Source organism: Medicago sativa, chromosome 8 (assembly GCF_051527215.1).
Source record: "Medicago sativa cultivar Bolivia chromosome 8, Bolivia_mono, whole genome shotgun sequence".
Lineage (NCBI taxonomy): Eukaryota > Viridiplantae > Streptophyta > Magnoliopsida > Fabales > Fabaceae > Medicago > Medicago sativa.
The window spans coordinates 53,139,377-53,156,466 of record NC_140756.1 but is presented as its reverse complement, the minus strand read 5'-3'; the positions used below and the strand labels follow the sequence as shown (position 1 = coordinate 53,156,466).

Here is a 17,090-nt window from a genome sequence, read left to right as displayed (position 1 = left end):
TATATCATTCACCACACCTTATAATTTTTTACTTGCTTTTTAAATGTAACTTGTGACATTGGCTATTTGTAGTGGTTGATTTTTCCTACTTCTCAACGAGAGGGTGCACGTAAGAACCATGCTTAGGTGATTCAGCTAAGAGTGTTGTCACACCTTTGTAAGTGACCATCTATCATATATATGTTGACTTTGGTTTTCTTCTTTTCATTTTGAAAAAATAATTTATTTATTTAGTTTGATGAGAGAGAGGTTTTCTTTTTGGCTCTACTTACTTGCAAATGGTTACACGTTTACTTACTTCTATATATAGCACACCCGTGTGGTTTACTTAACAAAACTCATACCACCTTCCTTACCTTTTTAGCACTAGAATTCTCTCAAGTTTTGGCTATTACTTTTGTCCATATCATGGCTCTTCCTCTCAATGCTATTGTGAACCTTGGTCCCGAGAGAACCGAATGGAAGGTGAAGGTCAGTGGTTCTCTTGTGGAGGCGCCGGAGTGTGTTAATGTCGGGGATGGTCATATCACTTGACATGATCTTCTTTGATGAAGATGTAAGTTAAGTTTGTACCTTTGTGTTGTTTCGGTAGTTTGTGACGATCTTTATGTAGAGTTTTTCGGTCAAGTCTTTTATATTTAACCTTTCAACGTAAAATGCGAGTGGTAAGATTCAAGTCTATCTTCCAACTCTGTGTATGGAACAACTTGGAAGGGTCTTTCCCGAGAATCGTGTGTATGTGGTGGAAAACTTTCGTCCGGTACCCAATGTGGGTAGTACGAGGGTTACTTCACATAGATATAAGATAAAGATCCTCACAACCACCACGATTGTTCCTGTGACAGCTTACACCATTCAAAGGTATGGTGTATCCTTGATGTCTTCCGTTGAAATCAATGGACGTAGACATGGTTCTTCTCATCTTACCGGTAAGTGTTTGTGATGTGGTTCTCTATATGTTGTTGATGTTAATCCGATAAAACAAATTATTCGAAATCCGTATATGTTTTAGATGTGATGGGTCTCTTGACCTCTATTTATTATGATTTTATCGTGGATGCCGCTGATAGTCTTGCTACTATTGTGAGATTGGAGCTTGCGATGAATTGTTGACTTTTATACTTATAAATTTTTTTCTTCTTTTCGTGTGAGTTTTGATGGAAGAATGGTTTCTTCTTGATGTTCTATTTTGATGTAGGGGAAAGATTGAGTGTGCTTTGTATGGACAATATGTTGTTGTATTCAAAGATCTTCTAAGGGGCGTTGGATTTGTCCTTCCCTTTGTTGTTTTGCGGTTCGTCAAGATTTGTAAGGGAGAAGGTTGCAAAGTTTTAATTTTTGACGTGCATTTGGTTTGAAATGTCCCGCATGCTTAGCTTTCGTGTTTCCCATTATTTACTCTGTTTGTTTTTGGTAGGATGAGTTGTTGTTAGGAGTGTTAAGAACATCACAAGGGATATGTTTGATCCAGCACTTGGTCCGGTTCTTAGGTTGAGGAATGGGTGAGTATTCAAGCTTGGTGGTTCTTATGATTCCGATGTGATGGTTTTGATATTTCTTTGTACGTTTTCTTTCATATGTGATGATGCCTAATCTATGTTGATAGGTTGGTGCTGTTCGAGAATAGGTATGTTGTTGAACATGTCGAGGTTTCGCATCAGCCGAACTTGCCAATGAATTCGCATTTTAACCGTATTGTTCCAAGGAAAACGGTGGAGGAGTTGCCGACTACACCCGAGGAGGGTTTATTCGTATTATGTGCAAAGGTGGTTAGGTGTTTCCATGTTGATAAGTGTTAGTTTGATTTGTGTCGTTGCGGTAGGATGATGACTTTGGAGAATGGTGCTTACTTATGTGGCCATTGCATCCTCACTACTTACAACATATGTTGCAAGTAAGTGACCTCCAAGTATCTCGTTAAAATTGTTGCCCATGTTTTGTATGGTTCGATCTTGGTTAAAACTTAGGTGCAGGTTGAGGATTATTGTTAATGATGGAGAAACTACCGCTAGGTTTCGGATGTTTGATTATGTCTTTGACGGGATTAAATCCCTTGATTATAACATACGAGTATGTTTTTGATTTTTATGTATGTGTTAATCGAGTTCATTTTTTTTATTAAGTTGTTGCCTATTTTGTGTTGTTGTTGGGTTTTACTTACTCGTGGTGTGTTATGTTATATATAGGGATTGGAGTTTGCATTCAGTGAAGTTTGGGCTGATCTCTTAAAGGAAAAGAATGTGTTGTTTATTGTTAAGAAAAAGCCTCGCCAAAAACAATCTCTTATCGATTTAATTTAGGTGGTTCGTATGACCAATGATGAGGACATCCTTCGTCGATGCCATGAGATGGGTGACAATTACACCCAATCAAAGGTGGTTTTTTTTCTTCTTGGTTTTACTTGTCATAATTTCTTGCATTATCTCGTTGTATTTGTGATCTTAAGAGGGGTTTGTATTACTCAACTTTTACAAGTGCATATTCAAGCCTGCTTTTGCTAGCATTGCACCTTCTTTGGTTGCGAAGAGGTTGTTTTCGGATGGCCCCCCTTAGCAAGGAGCTCCGGTTACCTCACCTTTTTCTACATCTTGCAATTTGATTACTATCTTAGCAACTATCCTTTTTCTACATCTTCCAATTCACAACCCTATTCCTACTACGCCTCCAAACTACAAGACCATATTTTTTTCTTCATTTTTTTCCCTTTTTATCCTGCTCCGTAGAACCCCAACCCATTTCCATATGTTTGATTACGAACCCGAAATGTTCTTTTCCGTCGAATATTACAAAATTTAAATTTTTGAACAACAATAATGTAATATCTCGAAGGTGAGAAAAACACAAGAAGGGGGTTGAATTGTGTTTTGAAAAATTCTTCGTTTCTCCTAAAAACCGAACACACCGATCGAAGCTAAGTGAGACGGCTTCGAAGTGATGATCGAGAATCTAAATGCGACGGAATAAAACAGAGAGAGAGAAGAAGAACGACACAAAGCAATTATACCGGTTCCTTCCACAATCCGGAAGTAGTCCGGTCCCCCTTGCACTTCCAAGGAGATTTCACTAAGAGTAATATCTCGATTACAATTGCTCGAAGCACACAAGCAAGAGACTTCCTTTGCTCGAAGCACACAAGCTAGAGACTTCCTTTGCTCAAGAACACAATCAAGAGACTTCCCCGCTCAAGCACAACCGCAAGAGACTTCCTAACTAAACAAAATTACACGAAGATTGTTTAAGGTTGAACACTTGATATACAATCAGTAGGTGCTCACAATACAAATCGGATACGGACTCAATGGACTTAAGAATTTCTAAGATATGACTTTGAGACACGAAATTCTAAGTGAATGCGAAACAATTTCAGCGAGAGGTTTGGCACTTGTAAAAATGTTATGAGTCTTTCGTTCAGGCGTTCTTGCATTACCAAAACTCTAAGTCTTCACTCCTTTATATAGAGGTGTGAAAGAGACGTTGTGAAATTGCCAAAGACACCAAAGAGTCGTTGTTGAAGCTTGATCTTTCACCAATGATCTTTTGCACGATTTGGTTGTTGTCCTATGAAGAACCAATTTGAAATCCATTCCTTATCCAAGGGAACATATATGCAGGCGAGACCGTGATTCGGAGTCGTTTTCTTGTCTTGTAGCGTGGACACAAAACAGAGTAGTGGAGAACGTGGTTGTACAATTCGTACAAAGTACAATGTCAACGCTTTCGTCCAAATTGCAAGCACATGCCTTCAAACACCTTTGAAATGACCGTTGCAATGTTCCACCGATTTTCGCTGTGTTTTCGAAACCAATAGACGGCTTTTGCAATGTAGATTCTTCAATCTTTGAATGTTTTGCAAATCCGGTTGATCTTCACTTACGGTGAAATGGCTTCGATGAGGCGGCTTCGATGATGCGGCTTACGATGAAGCGGCCTTCTGCAGCTTCGATGGTGCAGCTTCTTCGGCTTACGATGATGTGGCTTCGGACCTCTTTGTCTTCGAAGCACTATACTTCAGAGCAGCTTTTCTTCAGAGCGCTATTTCTTCAGAGCAACTTGACTTCGGGAGCGCTTTGTCTTCGAATCATCTAAGCTTCATTTTCTTTTGCTCTTTATTTGCTTTCATTCGAACCAATTAATGATGTAACTTTTTTAAGCGTGGTCCCGTACACTTGAACAAATATTAGCTAGTCCAATTTACAATTTTTAATACCTTGTTATCATCAAAACTTTCTAAGGTTCATTGTTAAACACATTTTGTTCCAACAATATCAAACTATTCCAGCTATTATATAGTTAATACTACCGATCAACAATTATAACAAGATGACACAAGGTTCTATCTTATCTCGAAGTGATAGATAATATTACAATATAGTTGGAAGGTTTTATCTAAAGATTAGTGAACATAGTTGAATGCGGCCACACGAGACGGCATGTTGACTTCGATTTGATCTTACGAGTTGTCTTGCGATGAAGGATGAGACATGAGATCAACATCGGTAGTCCACTTTGAAGCAAACAAACTCTTTTCAATCTCAAACATGATCTAAATACCTTATTTATCTGTTGGAATTACATGAGGCTGAACACAAACTACTACATGTTTCTTTCGAAACAAATAGTAACGATCCATGCAAGGCCTAACGGTGGTAGGATGCGGACCATGATAATTCCTACGTTATACGCGCCCACTTCTTCGATGTTGATAATGGTAACCGGGAAGAAAACGAATATAAACAAAGTGATGCAAATGAGAAAAAACTTACCCATTTTTTGAACTATGAACAAATTGTTTATGATTGGATTGAAGAATGTATGAAGAGGGTGATTTTTTTTTTATTTTTATAGTGTAGTGTGTAAAATTTATATAATTGTTGTTGTTGCCTTACATTGGGATGTTACCGTTTTTTTTACAAATCATAATGTTGTGGTATGGTCATTGGTCAAAATTATAGCGGCTTTAGGTGTGGTTTGGCGGGGTTTTCCTATCTCCTTTTTCTTGCTATTTGCTTTCCTAACTGTTGCCCACCGAGAGGAATTGTAATGACAAAAAACTTCATATTAGGTGTTAAATTCGTGTTGTTTCGGTGACATAGTATTCCCAAATAAGTGGCATAAAATATGTTGAAAATTTTACTCTTCCAAACTCTGTTTAAAAAAATAAACTTTAGTTTTTCAAATCTCTAACATTAATTAGTTTTATTGAAAAGATTAAGAGTAAATGACAAAGGGTATAGTTGAAAAAGTATACCCTTAATATACCAAAATGACGGTTAAATATGAGTGTATAATCCCCCTAAAAAGACCCTTAAAAAGGAACGAAAGGAGTGTGTAGATAATGATCAAATTAATCCCGAAAAGAGGATTTTGATAATTTATTTTTTTCTTACGTCGAAAACAATGTACTCATTGTTGATAGTCCATCAGTATAAGGCCGGTTGTCGATTGAAACTATGTATATAATTTTGTGATAATGTGCCATATGGGATGTGGATTGCGTTTAGACAAATGTTGACCGTTTTCCACACGAAACTAGTCGGACAACAAACACATATATATTGACTCGTTTTTGAAGGAACACGATGAAGTTTTACTTTATAACTAGTCACGCTCATGTTAAAACATTTTATTTGTTGGTGGTTGTTGGTGTAAGCTTTCTTATTTCGATAATATGACAATCCTTGCAACCGAGACATGATATATGATGTTAAAACCATACATGAAATATATTTTTTTTTCGGAAAATTTGCAATTTTCTTGCCGGAAAATTAATATTGACGTCGAAATAAAGGGCAAATAATTCAAAAAAAAAGTCAATCCAAAGTTAAAGTTATCCAAACACGGTATAGATTATCCATCAACCTATCCAAAAGAAATCGCAATTATCCATGTTACAATCCAAAACCAACATATTGTCTTAATCAAGAATTGCGAAACCGTAAAATAGTCTCGAAGTAGATAGTAACAAAACATGTATAAATTGTAAAATTGTCTCAAAGTAGATAGTAACAAAATATATGAAAGCAAACCTAGTAACATGACATCATAATTCATCAAACTTTCACCAAAGCTTTCCTTTTCTTTTTCGATCTATCCAATAACTTGTGCCTTTGACAAGTACTTCATTGAACAACATATTGTGACTAAATGTAATGAAGTGCAAGTTTCATCTTAGTGGTTGTGACAACCTGGAAAAATAGTAAGAATTCTAAATTCTTCCATGCTAGTTATAAAGGATAACTTGTGAAATAATTAAGATAGTGACATTTGAATAAACTTACATTGATATTTTGATAAACACTTTTGAATGCACATTCAATCATCCATTTAGCAACCCACACTCCACAATCATTTTTGTGAAAAATTGAAGTACATTAATGACACCGACAAGAACAATAATGAATGACAATTACGATCCGGTGCGCTATGTTGGAAGGGATCTTGGTTGAATTATACAGAAGTTTGATATTGAATTGGATGAATTAACATCACCAATAGATTCATTACTCAATATTTCCTCGATAAAAATAGCCTACAATAAATTACAAACCTTAGTAAAATAAACATAATAATAAGTTATAAAGTAACAAACATGTAGGATACATACCAAATTCAAAACCTCCCGACGTCTTACGTAATTTCTTTTAGGACAAGGCAAAGAGTCTAACAACATCAACTTTCTTTCTAAAACATTGACGACCATGAGATACCAAAGGCACCTCTTGATCGTTAACAAGAATGAAAATACTGTAAGAATTCAAAAACATGATTCAGTTGATGCATTAATTTTGATGTGGCAATAATCATTCAAACAAAATCAACATAAAACAACCTTTGTAACAAATTGACCTTGCTTTGACATTTAATCCTTTTGAAAGATTTTCCACACTTCTTGCAGAGTGTGTCGCCGTAGAGTGCATATTGTAACATTCCATTTTTTTTATTGACATTAAAATTTTTCTTGCACTAAAAACTCAATAACTTTTCTAGTAAAATGTACATTAAAGCATCTTAGTTAGTATTAGTTATATATATATATATATATATATATATATATATATATATATTACATGTAGTATATTTGGCAACTCAAAATAAGAGGTTTCATTATTTTATATAAAAATATGCAACATTTAGTAACTAAACCCTATTAATTAACTTACAAGTAATATAACATAAAACTAAGTTAGAAATATGACATAAGACTAAGTTAGAGAAATGACATAAGACTAAGGCGTAAGTACATTCACTACATACTAGAATTCTCTACTAATGAATTAAGCACATGCATGCATGAATTAATAAAATAGTAACTAGATACATGGATTAGGATAAAATATAATATTGATTAAGCACATGTGCAATGAACTCAACCAATAATAAATTTGATCTTATCTTAGTAAATACTTGGCTAACTTAATTGAGTGCCACCTTGCACTAATTTTCACCCTGAGATTAACTTCTTACTCTTCCATTTTTACTATAAATTCTACACTCTTTGCTAAGTTACTCACAAGCAAATCAAAAACATTCCACTACACAAGCTAGTAACTATAAAATTAGTCACTTCTAAACTAGTTCATCTCCTAGCTTCCATTTCATCACTCTAAAGGTGAAATTTCTCACATTCACTACACATTTTGTTTACTTTTATTTTCTAGATAGAAACTCATTTTTATGAAATTTTGTTTTTGTTTAGATTTGAGAAGATTCTTATAATGCGAGAAACTCGGTTTGTCGTGAAACAACCAAATTAATAACTTGTATAATGTAATATCAAAATTATAAAACTATACCATCAGAATACAATGTGATGTTTTAAGTAGTTATTATCATATTCAAATTACCTCTCGATCTTCAAAACTCCTTGTCATAAGTGACTTTAGGGATTTCCTTAATACAAACACATCGGTAATTGAACGAATCCTTACCTCATCCTATAATGAAAATTGACGAGAACCATCGGCTAAGCGATATAAACAAAACTAATATTTCTCTTGCCTTCGTTTTTAGTCTTAAACATATGAGGTGTTGAATTGGTTCGAAGATCAGCCGTAAAATTAGTATTAGAGGCTTTCCTTTCAGTTTCTACAACTTTATGAACTATTTTCCTTAAAACTTTTGGCGTTGAAGCTGTAGAATCATAGTTTTGTACCTTATCATCTTCGCTCTCATCACCGCTACTTTGGCAATCACCAATTAAAACCATAAAAAGGTGTAAAAACTTAACAGATCATTTATCAAAAGAAAGTTATAATAACATATCTTAATCATATTACATCAATTGATTATTTAACATATGTTATTTATTAAGGGTCATAGGTCATTCAGATTATCTTAACTACTTATAAGATTATTACAATCATAATCATCCAATTGATTAGCTTAACTATGTAATCGATTAAAAAGCTGTCTCATATCAAATTATCATAACATATTTATTCAAATTCAGCAATCTAACAATAACTTATTAGATTAATATTCAACAAAAAAAATGATTATCCAATATATTTAAAATGATTACCCAGATGAAATGACCACTAGTTCATATTTGAAGTCATGTGTATGAGTTCCAAGAAACTGCTCCCTAGCACACGCGGATGTTTTTGTCTTTGGTGTCTTCATCTTCATTTTGTTTGTTGCATGATTATGTGACATGGATCTCTTTGTTGTGGCTTTCTCCATAATAGTGGATAGTAGATATGATGTGCATTGAAGTTTTTTGCCGTATTTTCAAGCGGTGTTTTCATTCGAAGAGTTGGAATGACAAAAGTAGTTAGCGGTAAAGCATTAAGAGGAACCGAAAAGTTAGAAAATGTGGGTATGTAGTCTTTTAATGATGACAATTACCTTGATGTTGAGTGGCTGAATTAATATTTTCCAAATTACCAAATCGGTAAATGCGGCAACGGTTTACTACGTGGAATGGGAAGAGTCTAGTCTAGTTTATTACGAGATGCACTCGAAATGTGTATAGTTTAGCATAGTTTTTTTTAAGGAGAATGCGAAGAGTCTAGTCTAGTTATTAGTGTATTTTATTTTATTTTTCCTTGGTTACAATTTATTAAGTGATTTATGGGAACATATGTAACCGTAATTATCAATGAAAATACAATAAAGTACTCAATTGAGGTTCATGATTTATGTACTATTTGTTAATTTTACTCTTTAAATATTTTATTATTTGATTTCTTAGATTATTCTTGTATTAGAAATGCATTTTTTAAAAGTGCTCAATTAGATTATTTTATGTACTATTATATTATACGGGCCATTGTTATGGTTCGAAGAAAAACACCGAAACGATTCAAACATCAGCCACCTACACAAAACTCAAATGGTTCGAAGAAAAGCAAAATAAATAGCAACATCTAAGGCAACTTATAAACAAAATCAAAGCCTTTGTATTATCATAATAAATAGCGAGATTAAAGTTGTGTGATGATTGCACCACTAAGACCAACATAACATTTAAGAATTCCAAAACCAAGTAACAAGTACCAAGTGTACCGGTGTTTGCAAAAGATCGAGAATTCCCATCAAATTTCATTCAAAAGGGAATAACTAGACTTAAATTCAATTATAAAATTATTTATCTAAATTACTATTCAATTGTAATTGTCCATGACCAACAAAATTCATGACTTATGTCAAGAGCCCAAAATAGGAAGTTGATGATATACCACCATGAAGTCCATAATTGGGGTAAATTGGTTGCATTTGCATTGAAAGAATAGCAGGCTAGAACACATGAACGGTAGGTTGAACTGAGTTGTAATCGGCAAATCGGTTGCTCCAAAATCTCTGTAATTTGTGTTTCCTCTTTATATTTCTTTTGCTTGCTTATGCTAACATTACCATTAGGCTTCCTTTTATTTTTATGTGAATGACATATAAATTAGTACACATTTTCTTAAGATGTAATTACGATGCATTGTAAAAACATAACAAACAAACATACCTTTTCTTTTTGGCTTAAAGAATTATCCATAAAGCTAGAAACCAATTCTACATCATGTTCACGTTCACCATTCCGTGTATCCCGCAAAAAATAACTTGCTTATATATATATATATATATATATATATATATATATCATCATGCACATTATAAATCATATTTCGTGAAAATATTATTCATCGATCATATATAGATAAATTACCGAACAATGTCTTGCGGTATGACTTGTACTTTTGCATTTTGAATAGTGTCTAACACTTTTTGTTGCATTATTCTTCTTATTCTTTGGAGCACCTTTGCTCTTCACAATGACCGGATCACCTACTCGATCATCTGTTAATTGCTTAGACCGAGTAGAGTATTCGGCATCACAATACTTTTTGTTGAAGATTCAAAATTTCATCCATTATGTCCCTAAATACACCATTCTTTTTTTAGGCTTCTTTAAGGAATGTAGTAAAAGCGAACAGGTAAGCACCAAATCGAGTAAGTTCAATCATATTAGAATATATTTTCCTATTGGAATCACTTTAAAAAACACACATTTTGCGTTCTTTGTTCAACGTGTCATAAACAAACATTTTGGTATGTGATCAATGTCCTCTTCCTTCATCACAAAAAAAACATGACAACATGGAATCCAACGTGACTCAAATAGTCTACATGAACACTGAAATTTTAAACTTGAAGCATCATAACAACCTCTCTTTCAATCCCACAATGACTTGTTCACGTATGTCTTGTTAATCCAAGCATTTCATTCAAGGTAATTCTTCGAATTAACTATGACCAAAACTCCTCAAATTGCTCGGTGTAAAATTTGAGTACATTGATTTTTCAAAACCTTCCGGAAAATGGTGTTTTCTTTACATTTTCTTGCGCATTCCCGTGCATGCCTCGACATATAAGAGATGAGATGCATAAGAGAATACCTATTTAATAGCTTCCGTCGTTGCCCCATCTCCATTTGTTACTCTTTGCTTTAGAAAATTTTATTTCCATACATTCTAAAAACGGTTCAAGACCCACTTATATGACTCGGTTGTTTCATCCTCCAACAACGCACCACCAAATATAATAGCTTGTGAGTGGTGGTTACACCTAGAAAATATACATAACCGTATAGTTGTATTTATTCTTCTTGTACGTAGTGTCAAACGCCAAAACGTTGGCAAAACAAAAATAATCGGACCTACTACTCCCATCATCCCAAAATAAACTTTTCAATCTTCCATTAGTGTTGACATCGTATTCAACATATAACATTTGATCGGTGGAAGACTTCACATTAAGATACTTTAGAGCAAAGCAACAACATCATCGTCTTTAATGACAACCGTAACACCCCAATTTTTAATATTAGTTTATTAATATTATTATTAGATAATATTAATATTATTGTTATTATTAGTATTGGTTGTTAGATAGTATCAATTAAATTATTTGAATTCATTGCGAGAATAAGTAAGGAGAAAACGGATGGGTTGGTTAGACCGTTAAAGAGCGGGAGAGAATAATGTTTAGGAAGAAAATATAGTTTTTAGAAAGAATAATAAAGTAGATTATAAACATTAGTATAATGTTTATGAAGTATATGGCATATATGTGGTATTTGTCAATGTGATGTATTGTGCGTGATATGTGCATTTCTTTAATATGTTAAAACTGAAAATTTTGTTAATGATGATGTGTTAATGATGTTGTATAACATGATGAAGAATTGTGAATATGTTGTAAATGATGATCAAATGATGCTATGCCTATTTATATATTATTCATGAGTCCAAATATATGTTATGAAGAATATTCTCACCCTTTGTTGTTGTTGTTGTTGTTGTTGTTGTGTATTATGATATTTGTACTATTGATGTACATACACTCGGGAAGAGGAGCTCTAGTTTGCGGGACGTTTAGAAGGTGGCTACGGAGATATACTTCGTAGCTATTATCTAATTATTTATGTAGTAGAATAATCACGCGCTCTGATCCGTAACACTAGGGTTGGGGTCAAACGTTGAATGTTTAATTTTAGGAATCTTAAGTATTTGAAATCATTATGATATTTTCCACAATGACGATTGAGAACCAGGACTCGTTCATTTTATGAAATATTTTTGAAGTATTTTCCGCATTACGAAATATCGTATTATTTATTATTTGAGTGAATGATTGATGAGTATGTGTAACATCCTTTTCGTTTAAATTTATTCACATTATTTACTAAATAAGTCCGGTCGGACCAATTGTAAGCTGTTTTAATCCCTTCCATGCGACAAGTATGTAAATACGTCGATACTTGTTCTAAATAGGTTACTTGGTTGGAATTAGGAAAGTGGGAGAGACGTGGAAAGGACTTGCTAGGGGAAGCGTAACTTGGGAGTTAGAGATCCGAATGGAGGAATCGTATCCATAACTGTTTCCTTGAGATAATTTTTTAGGGCGAAAATTCTTTTAAGTGTGGAAAAGTTGTAACGATCGATTTTTAATATTAGTTTATTAATATTATTAGATAACATTAGTATTATTGTTATTATTAGTATAGGTTGTTAGATAATATTAATTAAATTATTTGAATTCATTGGGAGAATAAGTAAGGAGAAAATGGATGGGTTGGTTAGACCATTAAAGAGCGGGAGAAAATGTAGTTTTTAGAAAGAATAATAGAGTAGATTTCGAACGGAGGTGAATTAGTAAAATTGGATATAAAAGAGGCGTAGTTAGTGAGATGAGTAATGTTTTAATGATTTAAGCTGAAGGAGGTGTGAAAAGCAAGGCGGTGAAGTTACAACAAAAATAGTATCTTAATATATAATACGAAGGTTCACAATGCATGCCTAATATGAAAACCCTAAACCTAATTTATATCTCACAATTACTTTTGTGTCCTCCTGCCTTTTTTGAGGGTTTTGAAAAATATTTATGAAAAAATTCTCTCCAAAAATTCTCTCCAAAGATTCAAACTTCTCTCCATCTCCAAAGATTCGAACCCATGACATATTAGTTACTTCAAAGCATTTTGAACACCAAGCCACTTACTGTTTTTGTGATATCATTGGGCTTCCACTACATGATATCCAACATTAAACTCCCTTTTCTAAAAACCAATTAATTCTTTTTCCTTTCTTTCCAAACGGTTTTGAACCCTTTTTTCTCCTTCGCAATCTAAACCCAAAAGTTTATTTTCCCTTCATATAGTAACTTTTTTCCAAAAATTTGTTCATTGTTTAAACATGTCGACAACTAATGATATAGTCAATCCGATGCTTATATATGAAAATCGAAATAAACCATCTCTTTTACTTTATCCGTGTCATCTCTTTTTTTCAACTTCAATACACCATTTTTTTTCATTGTTTCATCTCCCTCTCTCTCACTTCTCTATTCACTATCACCATTCATTATCCACTCCATCGGTGCGGTAACCAAACAATCATCACTAACCAACCGTCACCGTCGTCACCGTTAACAAACCATCGTCGCGGTCAACTTTCATCACGTCATTACCATCACCGCCATGACAATGACTTCCTCGCCGCAGTCCCCTAGATCCTCTATAGCGATCTCATCCTTGATGTACTTTCGTTTCTTCCTATAAGATCTTTTCTTCGATTCGGTATGTAAGTAAGTGTTGCAAAACCCTAATTTTCGACCCCACCTTTGTGAAATTGCATCACTATAAATCACAAACACAAAATCCACCCTTCCCACTGCGGGTTGAAAAATTCGGTGGTGGTTGCGGTTATGAAAACAGACCAATGCCTCTTCTGCTGCTATCATCTATATTTAAGTTTTTTTTTAGCTTTTATTTGTTACAACTATTGTTTTGTCCGTGATTCTTTATCTTTTATGGTATTAGATGATTTCTTGTGAAATTGAGAGTAACTCGAATCATTGAGGAATTAAATAACTTCGAATTATGTTGTCCGTATGAAAGAAACTAATAGAAGGTATGTATCTTCTCTCTAATCTGTTTCTCTAATCATGGTTGTGTGATATCCGGTGTTCATTCTTTTGCAAATAAATTTCTGTAGTATCGATTTAGTTAACTATCTATTTTGATTGTGTCTTCTTTGGTTTTTTCAATTTTCAAACTTCCTTGAGATGGACTAGACATGAGAATGTTGTGATCTATGAAGCCCCGATACCCGACACGAAACCGATACGATACCGATACGGCGATACGGAAAAATTTGAAAAATTCCCAATACGATACGGCTGGGATACGTTTAAAATATTAAATTTAAAATTAAATATATAAATGCACAATATATAAACATTACTAAAATTGATGATAAATTACCATTCAAATTACTCAAAATGAGCAAACAAGTGACATTTACATATTCCTTCAAAAAAAAAGTGACATTTACATATCTTAAGTTAAGTACGTTATAAAAGGACATCATTAGTACTATCCAAAAAAATCATCATCAGCACTACCCAAAAAGGACATAGTTTAGCTATTCATAAAGAACATCATAGTCCAACATTCACTACTTAAGAGGAAACACGGATTGTATCGGTCTCCTCTCCTCCGTTTCCATCATCAAAGAACATTGTAGCCTCCAACTCCGGTTCATCTAAAGATAACTCGGCTAATTCAATTCCAACTCCAACATTAGTATGTGATATTGTCCGTCATTGCATGTTTTTAGTTGTTATTTGTATTGTTTTTATATCATAAAGAGAGACAACTACCTATAATTCATGGCGAAATCGGATGAAATTGGGAACAAGTGCTCAAAGAGGATAAAAGAAGAAATGTGCCTAAAAGAGCAAGGCATCGTGCCACGAAGCCTTTCATCGTGCCACGATGCTAGGTCAAAATTAATGCTGTCCTCCTTTGGAATAATCGTGGCACGATGACTCCCCAACGTGCCACGATGGTGCGTTACGCCAACCTTTGTGAGTGCGATCGATCTGCGACAAGCGTGCATTCGATGTCTCATCGTGGCACGATGACTCATCAACGTGGCACGATGGTACGGTCTGTTGGCCACCAAAATGTGTCTATAAAAGAGAAGCTTGGGCAAAGGTTTTAGACACGAAGTTTTATGGGATTTTAAGCATAGAGGAACAAGGAAACGAAGGTGCAAGCTCTTAGAGTCATACCAACTCTCAAGTTGGTAAGAATTTATGTATGCTTCTATCATTTATGCTTATGATAGTTTAGTTATGAGTAGCTAAACTATAGTTTGATTGAGCCATGATGATGCTATTGTAATATATGAATCGGTAGTTGTACTCTCTCTATTATCAATATTAATCAGTCTTTATTCATTTTTACTTGTGCTTAATGCTTTTCTAAAGTAATTGTTGGAGGACCACTAACCATAACTACTTCAATTATGATTAAGAAATGATTTTGGGAACCAAATGACCACTAACCCTGGCTTTTGATCTTGATCTAGTAATCTTGTTTAACTCAACATTAGGAGCCCGAGAGATGGGAAATTGAGGGTTATGACACATAAGTTAACGTTCTAATATTGCTTCCTAATGTTATTGCTGCCACGTAGACTCGGGATAGAGTAGGCGATTCTAGCTTAGGGATGGGTATTGATGCGCGAGAGTGATCAATGCTATTTTGTTAACTTGTCGTAAAGAAAGATTAATAGTTGAGAAGTAGAGAGAGGACAATTATATCATATAGAGCAATAGCGGATTCATTGGCTTAATCATTCATCTCAATATAATTTCGTCGCAATTTATCTTTACCGTTGTTACAATCAAACAATCAATCGCCTAGGGCAAACTTATAAACTTTTACATCCGAACGAATAACGAACTTGTTAAGTTGGAGTTAAATACGATCCTCGTGGATCGATATTTTACTACTTCGATAGACGTTGGTACACTTGCCAATTATCTATCAAGTTTTTGGCGCCGTTGCTCTGGGACCGTTGAATTATTTCAACAAGGCAATATCGTTATTAATTAGGATTTACGCAATTTATTTTTCTGTCATTTGTTTCTCTGTAAATAAGTTTGTTATTATAGTATATATTATCTTGTATAGTTCGATCTCGCTTAGGTATGTTCTTTTGTATGCAAGGTTGACGGTGGCTGTTATCATTTGGGTCCGGTGGTTTTAAGTACGTCTCATCTAGTGCGAGAAAAGCTGCTACCTAGTATCATGGGGGAACCGGCTAGACCCAAGTTAGGGGATTACGGATTGGCTAAGCACCTTGGTAATTATACTCACTTCTTTCAACTTTGCTAATCCGGTCGCTTTTGATATCAAAACCAAAGTCCTAAATGGGTTGAGGGAAAAACAGTTTGATGGGTCAAAGAACATGAGTCCTCATGAACATTTGAGTCACTTTGCCGAAACATGTGAGTTTAGTGTAACCCCATCTACTATAGCTGATAGCCAAAAGAAACTTAAGCTTTTCCCTTTCACCTTGACGGGTAGAGCTAAGGATTGGTTACTAACTATCCCTAATGGAACCATTACATCATGGGATGAGTTAGAGGTTAAATTTTTAGAGAAGTATTTCCCTATATCAAAATGTTTGGATAAGAGGAAAGAAATATCAAATTTCAAACAAATGGAAAATGAATTGTTTTATGATGCTTGGGAGCGATTCAATTTACTTCTTAAAAGATGCCCCAATCATAATTTCACCATAAAACAATATCTCCAAATCTTCACTGAAAATTTAATCCACAACCATAGGGTGTTCTTAGATGCATCGAGGGGGTAGTTTGAAGAACAAGACCGACCTTGAAGTTTTAGCTCTAATAGAACTCATTGCAAGTAATGAGTATCCTATTGATGCCAATACAAAAGAAGGAGGAGTGTTTGGGGTGAGTGATCAATCTACTATCCTAGCTAACCAAGCCTCCATAAACCAACAACTTGAGAAACTCACCAACGAATTTCATTGTTATACTCTAGCAAATAAACAACAACAAAACATATCATCGGTTTGGGAAGATACTATGAGCAACTTCATGAAGATGACTCAAGGAAGCCTGGAAGAAATGAAGAGGAGTCAAGAAGCTGAAAGAAAGAACAATGAAACCTCCAGAAAGTTACTTGAAAATCAGTTGGAACATTTGGCTAAGCAACTAGCCGAGCAAAACAAAGGTACATTCTCAACAAATACAATTGAATCATGCAATGTTAT

At 34.3% G+C, this 17,090-nt stretch overlaps 1 protein-coding gene, 1 non-coding gene and 1 pseudogene across 2 annotated transcripts; 1 reads left to right on the top strand and 2 right to left on the bottom strand.

The window, feature by feature from the left end:
• Nucleotides 1-408: 408 nt before the first annotated feature.
• LOC146899485 (uncharacterized) lies at nt 409-2,300 on the top strand. The gene is made up of 8 exons (XM_085736788.1): nt 409-471; nt 671-861; nt 1,199-1,294; nt 1,434-1,502; nt 1,607-1,774; nt 1,823-1,894; nt 1,974-2,070; nt 2,187-2,300. Exons 1-8 carry the CDS (start codon nt 409-411, stop codon nt 2,298-2,300), a joined length of 870 nt encoding a protein of 289 aa, XP_085592914.1.
• A 7,829-nt stretch (nt 2,301-10,129) lies between these two features.
• On the bottom strand, nt 10,130-13,734 carry LOC146899484 (uncharacterized; annotated as a pseudogene).
• A 2,742-nt stretch (nt 13,735-16,476) lies between these two features.
• LOC146899483 (small nucleolar RNA R71) lies at nt 16,477-16,582 on the bottom strand. The gene has a single exon (XR_015024378.1). It is a non-coding gene; the product is annotated as a small nucleolar RNA R71 (small nucleolar RNA).
• Between the last annotated feature and the right edge of the window lie 508 nt (nt 16,583-17,090).